Source organism: Ischnura elegans, chromosome 5, assembly GCF_921293095.1.
Source record: "Ischnura elegans chromosome 5, ioIscEleg1.1, whole genome shotgun sequence".
Taxonomy (NCBI): Eukaryota; Metazoa; Arthropoda; class Insecta; order Odonata; family Coenagrionidae; genus Ischnura; species Ischnura elegans.
This window is the reverse complement of record NC_060250.1, coordinates 53,591,394-53,609,877: the sequence shown is the minus strand read 5'-3', so window position 1 is coordinate 53,609,877 and position 18,484 is coordinate 53,591,394. Positions and strand designations below refer to the sequence as shown.

The 18,484-nt window shown below is 36.2% G+C and overlaps 2 protein-coding genes across 3 annotated transcripts; one reads left to right on the top strand and one right to left on the bottom strand.

Moving 5' to 3' along the window:
• Positions 1-4,487: 4,487 nt before the first annotated feature.
• Positions 4,488-9,489, top strand: LOC124158887 (histidine protein methyltransferase 1 homolog). Of its 2 annotated transcripts, none has more exons than XM_046534292.1 (6): positions 4,488-4,624; positions 4,723-4,953; positions 5,024-5,184; positions 5,277-5,533; positions 8,820-8,935; positions 9,012-9,489. In XM_046534292.1, the coding sequence occupies exons 1-6, from the start codon at positions 4,570-4,572 to the stop codon at positions 9,053-9,055; spliced, it is 864 nt and encodes a 287-aa protein (XP_046390248.1). In that variant the 5' UTR covers positions 4,488-4,569; the 3' UTR covers positions 9,056-9,489. The 2 variants fall into 2 exon arrangements, with proteins under 2 accessions (XP_046390248.1, XP_046390247.1); XM_046534291.1 differs by having other exon boundaries at positions 4,720-4,953.
• Positions 9,490-10,594: 1,105 nt separating this feature from the next.
• Positions 10,595-18,462, bottom strand: LOC124158883 (pyridoxine/pyridoxamine 5'-phosphate oxidase-like). Its single transcript, XM_046534285.1, has 9 exons — positions 18,387-18,462; positions 18,206-18,298; positions 17,999-18,109; positions 17,769-17,922; positions 17,584-17,683; positions 17,456-17,509; positions 14,324-14,523; positions 12,303-12,501; positions 10,595-11,687 (listed from the first exon to the last, which is right to left on the bottom strand). Coding segments are annotated over exons 2-8 (786 nt in total). The 5' UTR covers positions 18,207-18,298; positions 18,387-18,462; the 3' UTR covers positions 10,595-11,687; positions 12,303-12,335.
• Between the last annotated feature and the right edge of the window lie 22 nt (positions 18,463-18,484).

Here is an 18,484-nt window from a genome sequence, read left to right as displayed (position 1 = left end):
CGTTCTTGGCGTGAACTTTTATAGCGACTCCGAAGGAGAAGAAGGGGGAGGGCGGTACACGCTAGCGCCAGCCTGTGAGGGGTCGGTGAACCAAATGCGAAATGGTAGGAGATTCAAATTCGGTGAGTTGTTTGACGATTTGTGTATGGGTTTAAAAAATAGATGGCTCCAATAGCCTCTAGTCTCCTGTGGTAACTTGCTTTTCAACAGAATAAGTAGGTAGAAACATACTATGAAAGTGTTCAGGTTCGTTTTAAGAAAAACGAAAGTTTCTAAATATCGTCAATAAAGAAAGAGATATAGAATATTAAATTATTTATAAAAATGGATCGATTTAGGGTTGCTCTCATAGTTAATGAAATAAAATCGCTGAATCGCAGTAGAATGAAATTCCAAAGGGGATGTACCTACATCCTTAAATATGAATTTGTCCCTGAATCTCATTTACCCTCCAGGAATTTTATATTTCGGTCATGTGCAATCGTCTGCTCAAAATTACAGTCTCAATTTTGGACACCACCCTACAACACACTTTCGCCTTCGTCCAAAGCTTTGCATGCAGCAAGTGGCTTTGTACGCTGTCAGGCGCGCAAAAGCAAGTTTCCACCAAAGGTGAAATTTGCCGTGAAAAATTTACTTGGTTTGGCCGGGATTCGAATACAGATTTCTCGATTGCCGGTCAGGTTTACTACTAGTTACACCATCAAGCCCGTGGTGATGTCATTACTTTCATCCTTGGTGTAAATTCACCTTGGTATAATTGTACTCTTGTGCGTATATTCTTTTGAATTATTTACACATGTGGTCCATTAAATAGTTTTAAAAGTAACCTAATCATATGCCTCAACCCGCTTGTTTTCTTAGCATTTTTTCCGAAGAAATAATTGGTACATAGGTGCATGTCATATGCGTGAAATTTTAGAGTTTAAACTATTTGATTTAATTTTTATTCATGCCATCTTATCTCATGGGGAAGTAATTAATATTTCATTTAATGACAGTACCGAACATCGATAATTAATCACCTCACCCGGCAACCTGTTTGTTTGTTTTGTTACCTGTTTAGGAGGCTATATTACTACACTTTGCTAGACACTATACAAAAATCTGAATTCAAAATCCCATGCATATAGTGAATATCAAGTTTTTGTTTTCAAGGTTACGAACAAAACTGTAAACGCACTCAGCTTCTGAAACAGTTATTTTCCAAGTTTCTGCTATCTGAAGGGCGCAGTTTAACTTCGCAGTTCGCATTGATTTTCATTCAAATTTTCTTTTTTTGTCGTGAGTATATTTTCAGTTTTTTTGTCACTCTGATTAGTTCAAATGGGTATGATTCCATTGGGTCAGTATTCTTTAAGGATGTACCAAGCAAATAAAATCATTGATGCAGTCGTCCTTAGGTGATCAAATCACGTCTAAACAAGGCCGTAGCCAGAAAATATTTTCGGTTCGGTTTATGGAATAGTAGACAAACATAAAATTATTTTTATAAGATAAATAAAATAGCGTATACGGTTAAATATACATATTTATTATAAACCCTGAAAGGAAAATATAAAAATATTATTAAAAAATTGATTTTAGCCTTCTAGCTTTTTTTGGAGCGATCAAATGAATTAACTTCTCTGTGTCGATGTCAATTCTGCGGTCCCTCAGGAGGCTCATAAGTCACTCACCTCTCTACTAGTTCACAGCACTATTACTACACACACTGCACCTGCAAATTTGCTTAGATAATTATTGACTTCGCGTTGGACTACTAGATGTCCCTGCGCCGCTATATTACATCGTCGTTTGAGCACCAAGCGAGCATAAAGTATCTATTTAATATTTTTATCATTTCAGGGGGGGATCAATCCCCCTTGATCCCCTCCCCCTGGCTACGGCCTTGCGTCTAAATAAGCCCCCAATAATAAGGTTTAAGCTACTCAATGCACGTATAAAAGGTGGCCAATCTGGTCTCTACTCAGCAATTTAATGCACTGGAGATTGTTGCCTTGGCTAGGGAGTATAAGACTAAAACCTGGCAACAACGGTCGCTTCGTCGAAAGCAGGTGGTTTTACCTTTTATTTGATCTTGGCCGTTAAAAATTGTATTTGAAACAGTGAGCGAATAGGTCTCGCATGAAGTTTTCTATTTTGCCGGGGAGACTTCAATGGCGCTCTTTAACGAGGAACCAAATAAGAGTACTCTGGTGGTCATGTTGGTTACTAACAACACCGTCCCTTATATAGAATCTGAAAACGCCCTTTTTGAATTCTTGGAGATGTACCACAAATTGTTTTTTATGACATTTGTAGACACGTATGGGTTTTTCGCAGGCTTTACGGGCGTTTTGGTCTAACGGAGAGACTTTAAAGCTTATGACCGAAGAGTGCCGAGTTCAAATCCGGGAAAAGCTTTGAAACATCCTTTGCGGTCCGTAGTGCCTTATGGAACTGTAGGTTAAATACATTAGCTCAAGCCTCAAGATCAAGAGGGGGCTACATTCAATTTAAAATAGCAAAATTAAAATTAAACTATTCTGAAAACGGTGAACACTAAAATACTGAACCGAAAACAAAGAAAAATTCTGCGCATATGACTAATAAAAAATCATAAAAGTCACTCGTGTAATTTACTAACTCCAAAACGGGAGGTGAAAGGGCCCCATTATTGTATTATCCTAGGCCCTCTTCTCATATAAATCCGGCTCTGACTGGCGCTATTACTTTGATGAGTGTGTGCAATTCCCACACCGGTGGCTTAGTCTGGGTTGAGGTCTATCCCCACTGTATGAACCAACCTTCGGATTGAGGTACGTAGCGAACAAATTGCAGACAACACCGTTGCGAGTGGAGGGGTCCTCCCTTGAAATGATCGGATCATATGCGCACCCCTAACAACGGAACAAACGTCGGCGTGTACCCCATCCCATAATGAACCCCCGAATTTTTTTCCTGGCTACGGCCTCGGTAGCAGGCATTAAATTTCTTATCCAACTATATTAATTTAGTCAGCAAAGTTGGCAATAGCTGTGAATTAAACGTACGGTTCTCCACCTAAAATTATGCCCTTTCTAGCTGAGTATTAGACCTTCTTTTGAGAATAAAAATGTAAAATAATTGTATCTCTAGATGAATTCTGTGATTAAAGATATCTATTCCGGTGATATAAGAAGCTTGTATCTAAATTAGTATTTGTCCCAGGTGGATACATTTAATCGAGATCTTGACATTGCATTGTCTCCATGCTATCCGGTTTCCCCATCACGCGTCACTGGTCACTTCACGATAAAGCTGGCCTTTCCAAAAATTATAGCACGTGATACCACTTCAGAGATGCAATGACTATACAGAAAGTCTTAAGATTAAATTTAAATAATTAAAACTTATAAGAATTCTTAAAATATTTATTTTTCGTCCAGTATTCTCTTTACCTTCCACCTATCGTATTATTCTATAATAAATTTTTAGACGATTCTAGTCGGATCCCATTGCCTAAGGGGTTGCATACTATTCCAGCTTGATGATGTTTCCACACTAAATGTCATTAAAATTAAAGTCTTCCCGAGTACTGAGCAGAAAATACCCAATGGTGGACTATCAGCCGAGAAATAACTTTTTTAAATACATAATCATATCTAACTCGCATTCATAATCCAGTATCGTCCATTGGGTCTAACTATAGTTATTATAATGTGCCAAGGACAGCTGCGTCAAACCAATCTTCGGATGGGTAACTGATGGTGATGATGGTTTTTTTCTTCCATTGAGAGCAGGATATGAGAATGAAAAAGATCTTACACGTATTACTCATTTTAACCATGTTTGATTCAGATCGGGGAGGAGAGATCCGAGCTCACCCCGGATTAAGCCATGGGCGTGTGAAATTCACACATTCCAGGTGGAAGGGGCAGCTGCTTTCGCTAGCCACTTCTCACTTCGAGTTTTTTTTTTGTTCGGGGTATCTCGGAAGGCTTCACCCGCGATTTGCAACCGGGACTCTTTGATCGGTCATGCTCGCTAAAGCTCTACTGACGGGGCCAACGTAGCGGGGTTCCTTCCTTCCTTTGGGTTAGGGTAGGTGAGCTCGAAGTTAACTCCAGACTAACCCACAGGCGTGTGAGTACACACATGCAGGGTAGAAAGGGCTTTTCCTTTTCCTGAGCCACTACGCACTTCGAGGATTTTTGTTTGTGGTTGTCCAAAGTTGTCCTCACCCGAGTTTTGGGCCCGGGAGCCTCCGCTTATAGTCAGCAGCCCATTGCTCTACCCTCTAAGCGATCTCAAAAAATATAAAAAAATCATCCTTATAAATGTCAGGTTGTTAATTTATAAATTAATTAAAACGACAGTCAAATTATCGATCAATTTTAAATTCGTAGCCTTGTAGTACCATGTCTGAACCAGTATTAAATAACGCGCTCGAATGCGACACGTGCGACATTACTTGCTGTTGAGTGAAAACGATACTAAGTATTTCAATCTTCATTTGTTTTCAGCAGCCGGTTATTTTGAGGAAAGTGTGAAGAGTGGGCATTGTTTGGGTGTGTTGCGGTCAATCTCGGGCTTATAATCTGTGATATGTTTAAATTTGGATTTTCTGATGAAGAGGAGAAATGTTCTTCATCAGAATCAGGTACATACTTTGGGGAAAATTCTTCCCTTGGAGAAGTGCCTAATGCAGCTTGAAGGGTCACCTGTGAATTGTTCCTTGTATGCTCTGTATTTCAGAAGAATCCTCCCAGAGTTCTACGTTAAATTGGATGGAATCGAAGCAACTCTTTCCAACGCAAAGTCAATGGGATGAAGTTAAAAATTTACCTAGGTATAGGTTTGACATAAAAGAGTGTACGATTGATTTTGTGTCTGTTAAAGACTCTGTTAACGTTTTCGGTAAAGAAAATGCGGAATTCTTCAAGCAAGCGGAACAGTTACACTCCGATTTACTGCCAGCGAAATACGAAGGTAACCAAAACATTTTTGGTTTCATGTTGCGCTTTATATGCTAATTTAACTCGTTATTGTAATACTCTAGGTGGCCTAAAGATTTGGGAATGCACGTACACCCTAATAGAACATCTTACGAAAGAAAAGGTGAAATTTGATGGGAAAAAAGTTTTGGATCTGGGTTGTGGAGCAGGGCTGCTGGGAATATTTGCCTTGCTCGATGGAGCAAATGTTACCTTTCAGGATTATGTAAGTTCATGTAATGTTGGTTCTCACTACGACAATGATGTTATAATACTGTTTTCTAGTGATTAACGAATTTCTAACTTTAACTGTTGCAGAATGCAGAAGTTATCGAGTGGGTCACCTTTCCTAATATTTTGGCAAATTTGCCTGGGAAATCAATGGAAGACTTAGAAAAGAGGTGCAGGTTCTTCATGGGAGACTGGGCATCGTTTCTTGATCTCAACTTGAAGGACATAGATGCAGAAGATAAGAAATATGATTTCATATTATCTTCTGAAACTATATACAATGCTGATAACCACTGGAAACTCATTCATGTGCTGAAGGGTTTGTTGAAGAAGTCGGGAGTTGCGTATCCTTTTCTTTACATTGGTGATGAATCAGTCAGTAGAATTCATGCTAAATACCCATGCTAAGGGTGAATGCCATGGGAATCATTATACAAGAGTAATAGTCTGACTACTCTTTATGCTAACATACATAATTTTTAATTATTAACCATCCTTAACATAATATAGCAATTTAATATTATTTATATTAATTTATCACAGTAGATAATTTGGTGTTAATTAGCTTGCATATTTCTTGGAATATTTTCAAAGAATTATTGGTCGTAGAGGTAATGTTTTCAGATAATTGGCCAATTGTTGGTGTATCAGAGATTTGTAATGGCACCAATCTAGGTTTTAGACTGTTTTACAGTTGTTATCCAGGTACATAAAACAGGCTGGGTGTGGTTTTATAGTATATCTACTAAGTTGGGTTTGTTACGAGAAGGGAGGGATTGAAAAGAAGTGGGAGGGAAAGCGATGAGGGCGATTAGTTGGTTGTTCACCGGAAAAGGTAGGGTATGCCAGTCAACGAAGTGAGTAAAATAATGAAAAACGTACCAACAGGCACATAGATAAATAGAAAACAGCAAGATCATTCAAATGAGAAATAAAAATCAAAAAGTGTTGAAGCAGTGAAATAAATTGAGCCATAGGTAAAATCTTCTTGGATTTGGCACGAGGTAAGGATGTTGACGGCCTTAAACAGCCTTAACTGGTACCAAACCTGAGAAGATTTTATCTTTAGTATTAACTGAAAAACCTACTATCTTTTAATCTGGGTCATACATATGGGCATGATACCTTAAAAAATTAATTAAAACCCGTGAATTTTAAACTATCATAAAGAATTAAATATTTTCTGTAATAAGAAAATTAAAGTGAAAGGTTAATAGCAAAATATACATATATGTATAAAAAAATTGAAGACAGTTAACACAGGAGTAAAAAAGTAAAAGTGTGACCACCTATTCAAGTCTGTTAAAATTCATCGTTTTCTCATCAGAACAAAAAAAATTAAATATAGAGGTTAGTTGAAAATATAAAAATCAGAAATACTGGAGATAGATTATAAAGTAAGTAAATAAAGTGAAAACATATCACATTGATGTGCACAGCTATGCTGAACTTATGGGTGAATTGGGGTATTGTCATTCGATAAGAGATAATTTTTATTGCAGGCAGCAATCTTATTTCAAATGCTTTCAGAAGGTGTATTATGAGTCTTTATTTTGGATATGCAGCACTTTGTTGATGAATTCTGTATCTTGATATTCCTCCATCAAGTACATATCTTATAAATGCTGACCTGAGGTGGGCTGTCGTCAGGCAATGCATAAATCACTGTTCATATGAGGATATTACATTTGAGCTAGTAAAACTCCATTTCAAGGTGAAGGGGGGTATATTTTTCGAATTAAGAGGTGAGAAGTCTGATTTTTTCAGGGAAAAACTGCAGATTTAAGGACCAGCTAGGACAATTTTTTAGAACATCTGTGGGTATCAATTGGTGTTAGAGGAAGGTGATTTATGGGGTTAGAGCAAATTATTATAGTTGTGGTTCATGCACCTTGATAATGAATGTGATACATTTGAAATGTGGGTTAATCCATCAAATGCAATGCTGGTGATTACGTATTTTCATCATAATACTATCGTCTTGGATTTCCTGAATACATTTATGTTGTCTACTGCATATGCTTAGTTAGTTTTATACATTTATTTGTCTTGCACAAACTACATTCAACCATAGCCCTCTGTCTTCTTCTTACTGTTCGTATAAGTGTTTGCTTTGTTTTGTTTAAAGGTAGAGTCTTGTGAGCCCTGGTGTTAATTGCTATCATTAGATTTACTGTGTCCATTGTTGCAGTGTAGTAATTAAAGCCTTTTACTTTCTAAACACCTAATATGGACCTGTTTACTGATACTGTTTGGACCATTTGATTAGTTGTGTGCCTTTGTGTAAACTTTTTCTGTTTATGTAGTGCTTTGAACTATTCTGTCCATGCATTTTAACTCTTAAATTTCCTGGGCTCATAGCACGCAGCCGAAGTTCATGACTAGTGATGCAGAAGGGGTTTTTGAATTCAGAAGGAATGGGGTTTTCAAAATTGTGTATAAAACCTCAGGGAACAGGACTTGATTTGTAATTTCACTAGTACAGCCATTCTATAATAGCATTTCTTTTACTGAGTGTTTGGATACCACTGTGGTCTTTGTTAAAATGAAAACTTTGTGAGAATGTTTGTATTAGCAGGAGTCAATCCATATTGTCTCCTCCCATTCCATATCCCCAATATTTATTATCCCCTTACAAGTCATCCAAAGGAACTTATATACATATGTATTATTTCTATTATTATTGACTTGATATGCTACCTTCATCTCATTTTTTTCATAGGTTGAGGGGTTATCCATGTTCCCTGTTTATAGTGCTTGCCTGGTACATTGGTATATTTACATGTGTGGACAATTTCTTTCATAATGTGAGCAGTATCTTATTTAACCTGGGTTTGGCAAGGACCATTTTAGGGTATTACTGTTATTATGAACAAGTACATAATTGTATTGGAGTAAATTTACAATTAGGGGAATGTAGTGACCTAGGAGGTTGAGTGCTTAGCTATTTATCCAAGGGTCCTGGTTTCAAATCCTGGGTGAAGTCTTCAGATGCCACCACCCAAAATCCGTAAAGTTTGAGGGTTGCGCTGGGAAATGAACTGCCCACTTCCCCTACCTTGAATGTATGACACTCATATGCCCATGGATTAGTCTGGGGATAGCTCTACCCTTACCTTCCCTCAACCACCTTTGCGTTGAATCAATTTGTGAAATGTTTAATTTTCATGGGTAACCACAGATTCATTTTCCCTCAGTAGAAAACCCCAATTCAATATATAATTCCATCAATACGTAATTCCGAAGAGCAATCCACTCTCTTAATATTTCTCTATTTATAGCTGTGACGGATACATATGGTGGCGTGCCCCCTCCCCCCTTCGGCAATGCGGGGCTGCCCGCATTGCCGAACATTGCAGAACCACAATTGTAACTTTTTTATATCACAGGATGGCACTATCTGGTAAATCATATTATCTGTTTAAATAAAATTCTCTTAAACTTTGCATGTGACTTAATTATTTGTCATTACAATAAGAGTAAAGATGGCTCAAGAGGTCTTTTACGCCCCCACCTCGAGTGCTTTATAGTTCATTTCATCATGATTATATCAATGGAGTATAACAGTCTCCTAATCAGGTGGTCATTTCTCCTTCATTCTTCTGTATATTCCTTTACTGCTTGTGTCAGATATATTGCAGCAAAAACGTTTTACTTTGGAGTAGGTGGTGGACTCCGGCAGTTTGAAAAATTATTGGCTGAAGAAGGAAATATGGATATGAATGTCTGCTGGAAGTGCAGTGATGGTAAGTTTAGTGTATCAGTAATGCTCTTTATACTTTTTCACTACTTAATTACATTTGCCATTTCGTACATTTTCAGGTGTGCAAAGGGAGATTTTAAAGGTGCAGTTCAAAAATGAATGATTTGTTTACTTATTACACTTTACATTAAAGTGGAAATTTGTGCTATTGTTATACAATAATGACTCTTTTTCATAAGAAATTTAATTTTAGAAGCATATTAATGATTGGAGCATGAGGTCCTTGCTCATATGCGAGTCATATACCAAAAATGTGCTAAAAAATAGCAAAATAGCCTTACCATGTCAAATCTTAATGTTGTGTTCTCTTATAAGCTGTGAATTGTGTATATCTGTGAATGAACAAATTTGTAAAGTTAACCTTGAGGAAAGAAGGTACAAATTTCTTTTTTATTTGATACTAAGGTGAAAGACAATCTGTGTGTAAAGCTACTATAAAACTAGTTTTTAAGCACACCTTTTATGTGAAACAAAATGTTTTACTGCTGTGGGATCAAACAGATCTAATTCTGAAATAAAACGTTTTTTTACCATTGACTTCTCGTCGGTTAAAAAATCCCTGGCTATAGTGACCTTTTCTCCTGCAAGCATAGGATTTTGATTCCAACGTACATCTCACTGCCCTTTATTTCATGCAGCCCCACTGAAGCCTCACTGAGAATCCTTAAAATTGGTGGATAAATGTCTTTAAGTTTTGCCCAGCTTTTCTTTTGCTTTTTGGAGATCAAAATGTGATTTTTCTCTTAGTGATTGCAGATAAGGTAATTTATTATAAAATTAAGGCCATTTGTTAGTACCTTAAAATGCCTTATTTACCTGCTTGTATCTTTTTCTGCTGATGTTGCCTATTTAAGGGCCTAAATAAGCAATTTTATTGTAAACATTGCCAATTTTTTCTTTATTGCTGAGCCAGTCAACTATTAAGGTTTTTTCTTTTTTTAATCATTTAAGGTCGGCTTATGTCAGTGGCGTAGCCAGGAATTTTGTTTGGGGGGGGTCCAAAACCAGGGGGGGAAATGTTTGAAAAACAAGATGCTAAGAAGAGGGTTTTAATCTAGAAAGAATTCTTTTCTAAATTCATGATTTTTCAATATTTTATTCTCTTTTACGTACGAAAGTAATATGGTGGTTTCCTATTATTTTTTATTACCTAAATTGAAAGATTATTACTCCTGGAGTATGCATTTCACACTCTTAGATTTTTGAATGACGATATCTATATTTCGCAATTAAACGAAAAGTGAAAATATTAATGTGTGCTAAAAAAAGGGTATCCTTAGGAAATTTTTGGAAAAGCTCTTATCCGTAACATATTTGAGTTGATGAATTCAAATCTAAGGTTTGTTAACAAAATTTCATGACCAATTGCAAAGAGTGGCAAAACTTAATTTTAGATTTGCAGTATATAAAACTCTGAATGTATGAGCTTTCAAGATGACTGTCTCAAATTGAAATTACATCTCGTAGAAACTACAAAGTGAGTCCCATTTATCTTCCTTCCATATGAGGCAAGGCTTAGCATCCCAGCTGACCAGATGCAGAATTGTTATGGCAGTTAAGCTTTTCTTTCATTGGGAATCTACTTTTGGAGTGACAATACCGTTGTTAGTATGGGATGGACTATCAATGAAAGAGTAAATCATTTATGTGGTAACCATTTATTTTTTAAATTATTTTTGAAGCCAATCCTTACACACTACACACTGACTAATGTAGATGAGCAAATTATAAAAATACTCCACATTGTTCATTATAAAACCCATAAAAAATACACATACTATTTACAAAACTTACTGTGTGCTTCCATTTTACTAATAGGAACTCCCTTTAACAAATTATAAGATGAGATCTCTTTTTGTCACAGTTTAGGAGACCGAAAAGTTATGATAATTGCTATCCCTAAAATGATATATTATTATATCAATTTATATCATAATCATCCAAAATCACTCAATCCATACAAATTTTTCAGTGTATTATATTGTCTGATGCCAATTGCCTCCTTCAAATTTTCAAATTAAGCATCTCAATGATTTTATGACATCAATGCGGCTTTTTTTGTACACAATTGCCAACTTTACTTCCAGAAAAAAACAATGTACCAATTGGGGATTAATATCAACTTAACCAGAATGTATTATGTAGTTTTCAGTGGTAGCACATGTATATGAGAGGTATGTATACTTTTTTACTGACTAATTCCCACGGAAAACTGTTGTCATAGAAACATATAAATACAGTTTGACAAACTTGGATTCCGATTATGAAAGAAAATGCATTCATACAGGTCAGTTTGGTATTATCATTAATGGAAGACATGATTTTAAGTGGATAATGAGGTTAGCACTGAGAAACTCAGTCATTGAACACATTCACAAAAGGTTCAAAAAATCTTTGTATGTAACAATCTTCCCCTGTATCAAGCATAGACAAACTATGACCACATAAAATTAAGAATCTAATTTATTGATAATAATTTAAACAGCCAACTTGCAATTTGATGAATGGTTTGCATTATTATGTGCATACTTGATCCTATCTTATGCACAGAACAAAAAAGGTTCAATTCAACTGAGCAACTTCAAAAATGAGAATGACCCCTGTCTTTGGTAGGCAAGAAAGTTTGATTGAAACTCCAGATACAGAAATTGAAATCTAACTGCTTGTCTCATATCCACTTTCAGAGGCAGTGTAACACAACCTGCTGCGTTCACTAACTTTGCCTTGGCCAATAACTGTGGAAAGAGATATAAATCTTATAACAAAAAATATTATTAAATACTTAAGCATAATTATTACAGATGTAGCTGACAAGATGATTTAGAGATTTGAGGGTAAAAACTTTCAAAAGCCAATTAACACAATACTTTATCTAGTAGAAAATGCTGGCTAATAATGAATAATTAATGAGGCTAAAATTTAGTGTGATTAGAGTGAAAGTTCTCACGCAATCATTGAAATTAAGCAGGAGAAGAGACAGTGGTTTTTAGTACAAGGAATATGAATTTTATTTCAAGGGATAGTGCAAGTCATAAATATGAATTAAGGTTATCTTTAAACAAAAAGCATGATGCAGGTATTATGCCTTTAAAAGCTGCACATTTGATTTCATCTACAGATGAAACAAGAATCATGTGCTCAACATTGAGTTCAGGACACAGTGACAACTAGGTACATAAAAATTAAAGGAATTTGCTCAATTTTATTATTTTTTCCCAAAACTATTTTTTTAAATCTCCTCAAAACTAGCCTTACACGTTAGGAACTCAGCCAAATAAGCAATAAATGTTATTTTAATATACATAATATCCTTCAGTTAAACAAGTATTAAAATTGAAGTGATACTACACCTTCAAAAGGAGCTCGAATTTCCTGGAATGTAATTATGGTGAAAGTCTTTCAAACACCCATCCATCTTCTCCTTGATGTAGCATAACATCATCAGGTTTTTCATCACCTTTTGGTCTTCTGAACCTTATTCTATCATGAATACGATCAGTTTGACCTTGCCAAAATTCAATAGTATGGGGAATCACCTTGTAACCACCCCTGTAGGAAAAAGGTTAGACTTATTTAAAAATAGAATTAATCAAGGTAATTATCAAGTATTCAATTAATATTACGTTATTACATATGATATAAAGAACCTCTGATAAAATAGGTAATTGATGATGTACAGAATTTGTTTTCTGATGGAGCAATTAACATCTGATTTTCAGTCATGTTCAAAAGAAAAACATCTGCTCACTTTTCTCGGCTCAATGCCGACAAATTGTTTCGCTTTGATATACACACTTATTATATGCATCACGAGTAAAGAGCATTTCAAATATTTCGGATGTTTGGAGGAAGGCTTTGAATTTGAGGGATTGAAACAAAAAGATGAAGTGGAGGGAGGATAATTAAAAGTTTCTCATCAAATGACATCCTATAAATCAGACTGACCATGGCAAGTATTCCCTATTTTTCACTTTTTTCTGAAAGTAAATTGTAATGCTACGCAAAGCTTTCTAATGTGAACTCAATAAAAATGGAATGATGAGAACTCATGAAATTGTGTCTCTGGCAATCTTGGGAAGAGGCCGAAGTATTAATGCACCAGTTAAGATGAATATTGACTTAATTACCTGAATGTGAAAGTTAAAACCCTTTTTTATCAATTGCTTGTCTTTATACACCATCCTCTAAAGTCAGCATATTATGGACTACCAAAAACATATTATTTTTCTTTTATATATCCTATGATGACCAGAGAAAAACATTTTCTCATACTAATACCATAGAAGTCTGGGTAAGATATTGTGGAGATAGATCAAAGAGGAGGGGAGGTAGCAGGATACACCTGGCTAGAAATTTTTCATTTTTCTTTGGATATCAAGGCCAAGTTTAGAAGAATCTGGTAACTTCTTAGTCAACCTATCATTTTAATAGGTATTGTCATTTAAACTTGAATAATTAGGTTTATAAAACAATATGTACTGCACACAATACATATATCTTTATCCAAAATTATGGTTACTCTGACTTAACTAATAAATAGCAGTTCTGTCTTCCGTAAAAATTTCCTAATGTCCTAATTTCAACAAGTCATGCCAAAAACCATCAAAACTTCCTAATTTTATGGCAAAAATTCTAATAAGCTATAAATTGATTTAAAAAAACAATTACATCCATAAATTTGAAATATGTTGACAATTTTTTCCTGTTATTACAATTGGCTCAAAAAATTAAACCAACAAGGCATTCTAAAGGCCATACCATTAAAAGTCACATAATGGCTTCCATTGCATTCTGCTTGCCAATCAGGTTGTCTATTAGTGAACCAAGCAAATATAGGTACAAGACGTGGCAGCATGCACCACACCCTTGACGGCAATTTCCCTCCCACCAAAAGCTAATGCTTTCCACTTTTTCCAAATTTTCAATTCCCCATTAAGTGTAGAATTTCATCATTTTTTATACAATTCAACTAAGTTACCCAGGAAACATACAATCCTTACATTCATATACAAATAAGAATTCTTGTATTGAAATACAAAGATAATAAATGAAACAAATTATTTTTAGCAACTAAAATATCCTATCTGTCATTGCAAGGAATACCACAATGGTTTGTCCGCACTAGAATCAGAAGTTGACATACACAAAAACCAAACATTAAGCGAAAAGTAATGCAGCAAAATCAACTAAACTGATTCTTGAAGATGAAAAACAAAGAGAAGAACTCCAACACAGATTTTTTCATGGGTCTCCTCAAGGTTATAAATATACTGAAGCTTTCTCCTAACCTTTAAATTAAGGCCACAAGAATATTTTTTTTAATCACAGGGAATTTCTGGAAGAAATGAAAGAAGATACCAAACTTACATACCAAAACTCTGGCCGAGGTATTTCCTTGCCCTCATATTCCAATTTCATTTTCTCCTCCAAGTTAGAGAGAGTCTCTCGACTGGGAATGACACTACTTTGAGCACTAACAGATGTTCCTATTTGACTGTCCCGCCAGCGAGATGCAAAATATTCATCCGAATCAGCAGCGGGAATTTTCTCCACAGTTCCTTCAATACGAACCTAGATTTGTGAATGACAAAAACCACTGTACAACTACACATGTCATTATATAACTAAGCACAGTCATAGACAGAGAAGGCAATATAAATGGAGCAGTTTCGTTTACAATGCAAAAGATAAGGATTCCTACAAAGAACCAGTGAATTCAATTCTGACAGATGAAACACACTTTCTTTTTGCTCTGAGAGTGAATGATTTGGGGGGGTCTTCGTCAGGTATTCTAGCACTTTGCATTCTCCAGATCCAATGTGCCTTATTTAACCTGCCAGCAATTTGCTGACCAAAAAAATTTACCTTCACCATTATTCCCCCAGTGAAAGAGATAAATGTGAATATGCCTAGTGGATTGCCTAATATACCTAAATCGATAATCTCAGATATGAGAACTTGATATTGATATTGATCATAGTTGACGTGTTTTCATGTAAAAGTATGGTCTTTCCAACAGAAAAATATTATGTCATGCTGTTTTTATTGTGTTTGTTGAAATTTTGAAACTTATAAACAGACTCTGACAGAAGATATTTATGAATTTGAAAAAATTCACATCCATAATATTAATGCAGATAATGCCCGAAATCCAGCACTGTGACATAAATTGATTGACCTCAAGCTGACGTCAGCCAGACTCACGGACATCACAAATGGTGGAGGGGGTGGGTCAAGAGGTTCAAATCCTTCCAAATGGAACTCTCCCTTCCCCCCCCCCCCCCCCCGAACAATTTTTTTATAGCCATAGTAAACTCCATCCATGGTAAACTGACTCTCACTGACTATGGGCCCAATTTTGTAGATGCAGACTGTGGCTGACTATGAATGATATACACTGTTTCACTTTGGTTTACAAATATGTATGTAATAGGCATTGGTTGAATTAAATTTCAGTGTGGACCACTCACAAGGGGTATATGCCCCTTTTCAACAATAAATTTTGGTGAGAAATTTGTCCAAATCTGCCAGGAAAGCCAGGCATGTATGCCCATTAAGGGTATCTGGAATAAACCCTGTTGAGGGGGCACCAAATGAAAGACCTTAACCTCAAGACAAATATATTTACTACCTTTCTGTCTTACAGGTCTTCGTAAGGTTACCAAAGAGTATAGGCAAGACAGCCTCTCACTGTCTTTGCTACAACAGATAATTTCATGAACATCATCCATCCATAGCTTTTTAATTCTAACATTTACATGGTAATTTTTAAATTCAAGCACAAAAATCTCCTGAAGCAGACCATCCTTCAAAGTATTGTACCGTGAAGTTGAATCACATACGACACCTCCCAGGGCACTACCCCACACCGCGGCGCCGCTGAAGTACCGCCCACACCACTTACTAGAGACTTCCCCTCTGCCACCCTGGGAGGTGGATTGCATTACAATGGGGGATATCTCGTAAACGCTAAGAGATAGGTCAAAACAAATGAAAATTCAGCCCTTAATTGCTATACTTTCACATTTAACATATAAAAACTACTTTTTCTGCCCCAAAAAACTCAATTGAGGGTCCTCAGTACGTAGGGCCCTTGGGGCACGGGTTGCCGTTATTTTAAAGTAACCATATTTAAAAATGTGAATATAAACCTCATTTGGATCATTTTGAGACTAGGAAAACATAACTTTTCTCATTTCTGAAAAATAAGGGCCAGCCTATTGTACGGTCATAGGGGCATAGGGTTTGGAAAAACCAAAGGAGGAGTCAGTGAGGCGGTATGAAAAATATACAAGTACGTGAATGTACAAAACAACTAAATGGCCTCAAGCACTACAGCCCTTCCTTTCTTCCCCTTCCTCCATCTTACCACCCCCATCCTACATTCATATTTAAGCCTTTGCACACCTTGTTATATGTACCTGATGATGCTATAGGCGAAACCAGTCGCACAATAAATATAAAACTGTAGAAATTGCTCCTGCTTCTTTGTTAGGCTCTGTTTCCACTCTATCTCGCCTGAAACCTCAGATTATATTAATTATGTGGAACGCAAATGTACAAACTAATTACTAATATCCTTTTAAATAGCTTTGCACTTGGACCAGTTGTGTAAGCTTAGAATGTTTCGAGTAGCATCGCAGCAGGAAGGGGGGCCTGCAACACGTGGGGTATGGGATGGGGGGAGAGAGAGGGGTTGCCATGTTTTATTGAAAGACTTTGTCGGTGCACTGTAAAGGGAGACTATGAAAAACCATCTTACCACTTGGCAACACAGCTAAACTTATTTGCAAAGCGTACACCACAGAGGCCTCAAAGAGACTGAATTTCCCAGAAGCTAGTCTCTGCCTATCACATTCTCGTTGGTTTTCAGGAAATCGTATGTCCTCTGCCCTCACCCCTCAAAAAAATTTGGCCCTGCCCCTCAGCTGCAAAGGTTTTTGAAATGAACTTTAATATCTGAGGAATTTTTATGCAAAATTTTACCCTTAAGGCCTGGATATAAGATACATTAACCCACACCATTTAATATGTGAATGCATAAAACGATTTTGTTGGACTGGAATGGAACCTGTACAAATGTATGACCCAAATTAGAATAGGTTCCATATTCTGTTAGTTCATTCCTACAAGTTGGGTGGTTACATGACCACAGCATTTTCCTGTCCACTCTCGCATTCAGACTTTACCTTGTACATGCTAATGTACCATTCAACCAAGCCTTAAGATTAAATCGCCACGTGAATTACTTTCAATGAAAGCATGATAATAGTTGATGAGGGTGAGAATTATTCACAAGCATAGATCACAATTTAAAATTACAAAACACTGAATGAGAAAAGTTTGTAAAAAGCTTACATTGCACCTTTCCACAACTCTAATCTATTACTAGTTTCAAATGTGAGGCAGGTTAGTGGTAGGTAGTCATCATATGGTAGAAAAAAAGCCAAATTCTTGAATTTTTGTGTTTACAACGCATACATAGGCAAATGCTAATACTTACTGATCTTTTTAAAGGTTCCCAATAGAACACCAGAGCAGCTCTTGGATTGACAGCCTGCAAATATTGATTAAATCAGTATGTAACCACGAAGTGGCCAAAAATAGGAAGAGAGACAAGAATAGACTTACTAACTCCATTCCTTTCCTACTCTTGTAATTAGTGAAAAATCTAAATCCATCCTTTCCATAACCCTTCAGCAAAACGTATCTGGCAGATGGATATCCCTCCCTAAAAATAAGAGCATAGAAGGCGAGATTTTCAGCATGATTCTACTTTGGTTTTCTTCTGTAAGTGCATTAAAATATGAACTCACTTAGTGCATGTAGCTAAACACATTGCATTTGGCTCACTTATTCCCTTTTGAACTGCAAGATCAAACCAGTCCTTGAACTGAGCGATAGGCTCTTTAGCAACAAGATCTTTTTCGGTAAATACATCCCTTTTATCACGGTAATTCACCTTGAGCTCTAAAACACAAGGTCATCGTATTAATGACTTATGCCTCCATAATATCACTGTAAATAAATTATGAAAGCCAAATACCATTTAATTTTGCATGGGTAACAGAGTCGCCACCAGACATCTTGTCAAGTACTCTTCTGTAAGTTCTGAAAATTCCCTTAGCAAAATAATTAGAGGGGCGACCCAAGAGCACTGGAAAAAGTTGGAAAATGAAGGCTTCTCAAGATAAGAACAAACTGAGCGAGTTTTGTTAAATATCACGAGTTAAAATAAATAAAAATTAGGTACTTGAAAAAAATAATAACTGCAGCAACTTCTTGCAGACGATTTCCTGAATTGGTCACTTCTATCATCTATTGAAATTGTGCACGACCCCACTATCTGAAATACAGAGAGGGGAGTGAGATTTCAAAAATATAAAATAACTCCGATTAAGAACGGTTACGCTCTCGATTGACAAAATAATTACCGGAGATAAGCAGATGATTACAGTCTGTTACATAACTGCAAATAACTTCATTTGACGGACGGACGCAGCTCCTTTGTTTATCACATTGAAAAACTTGA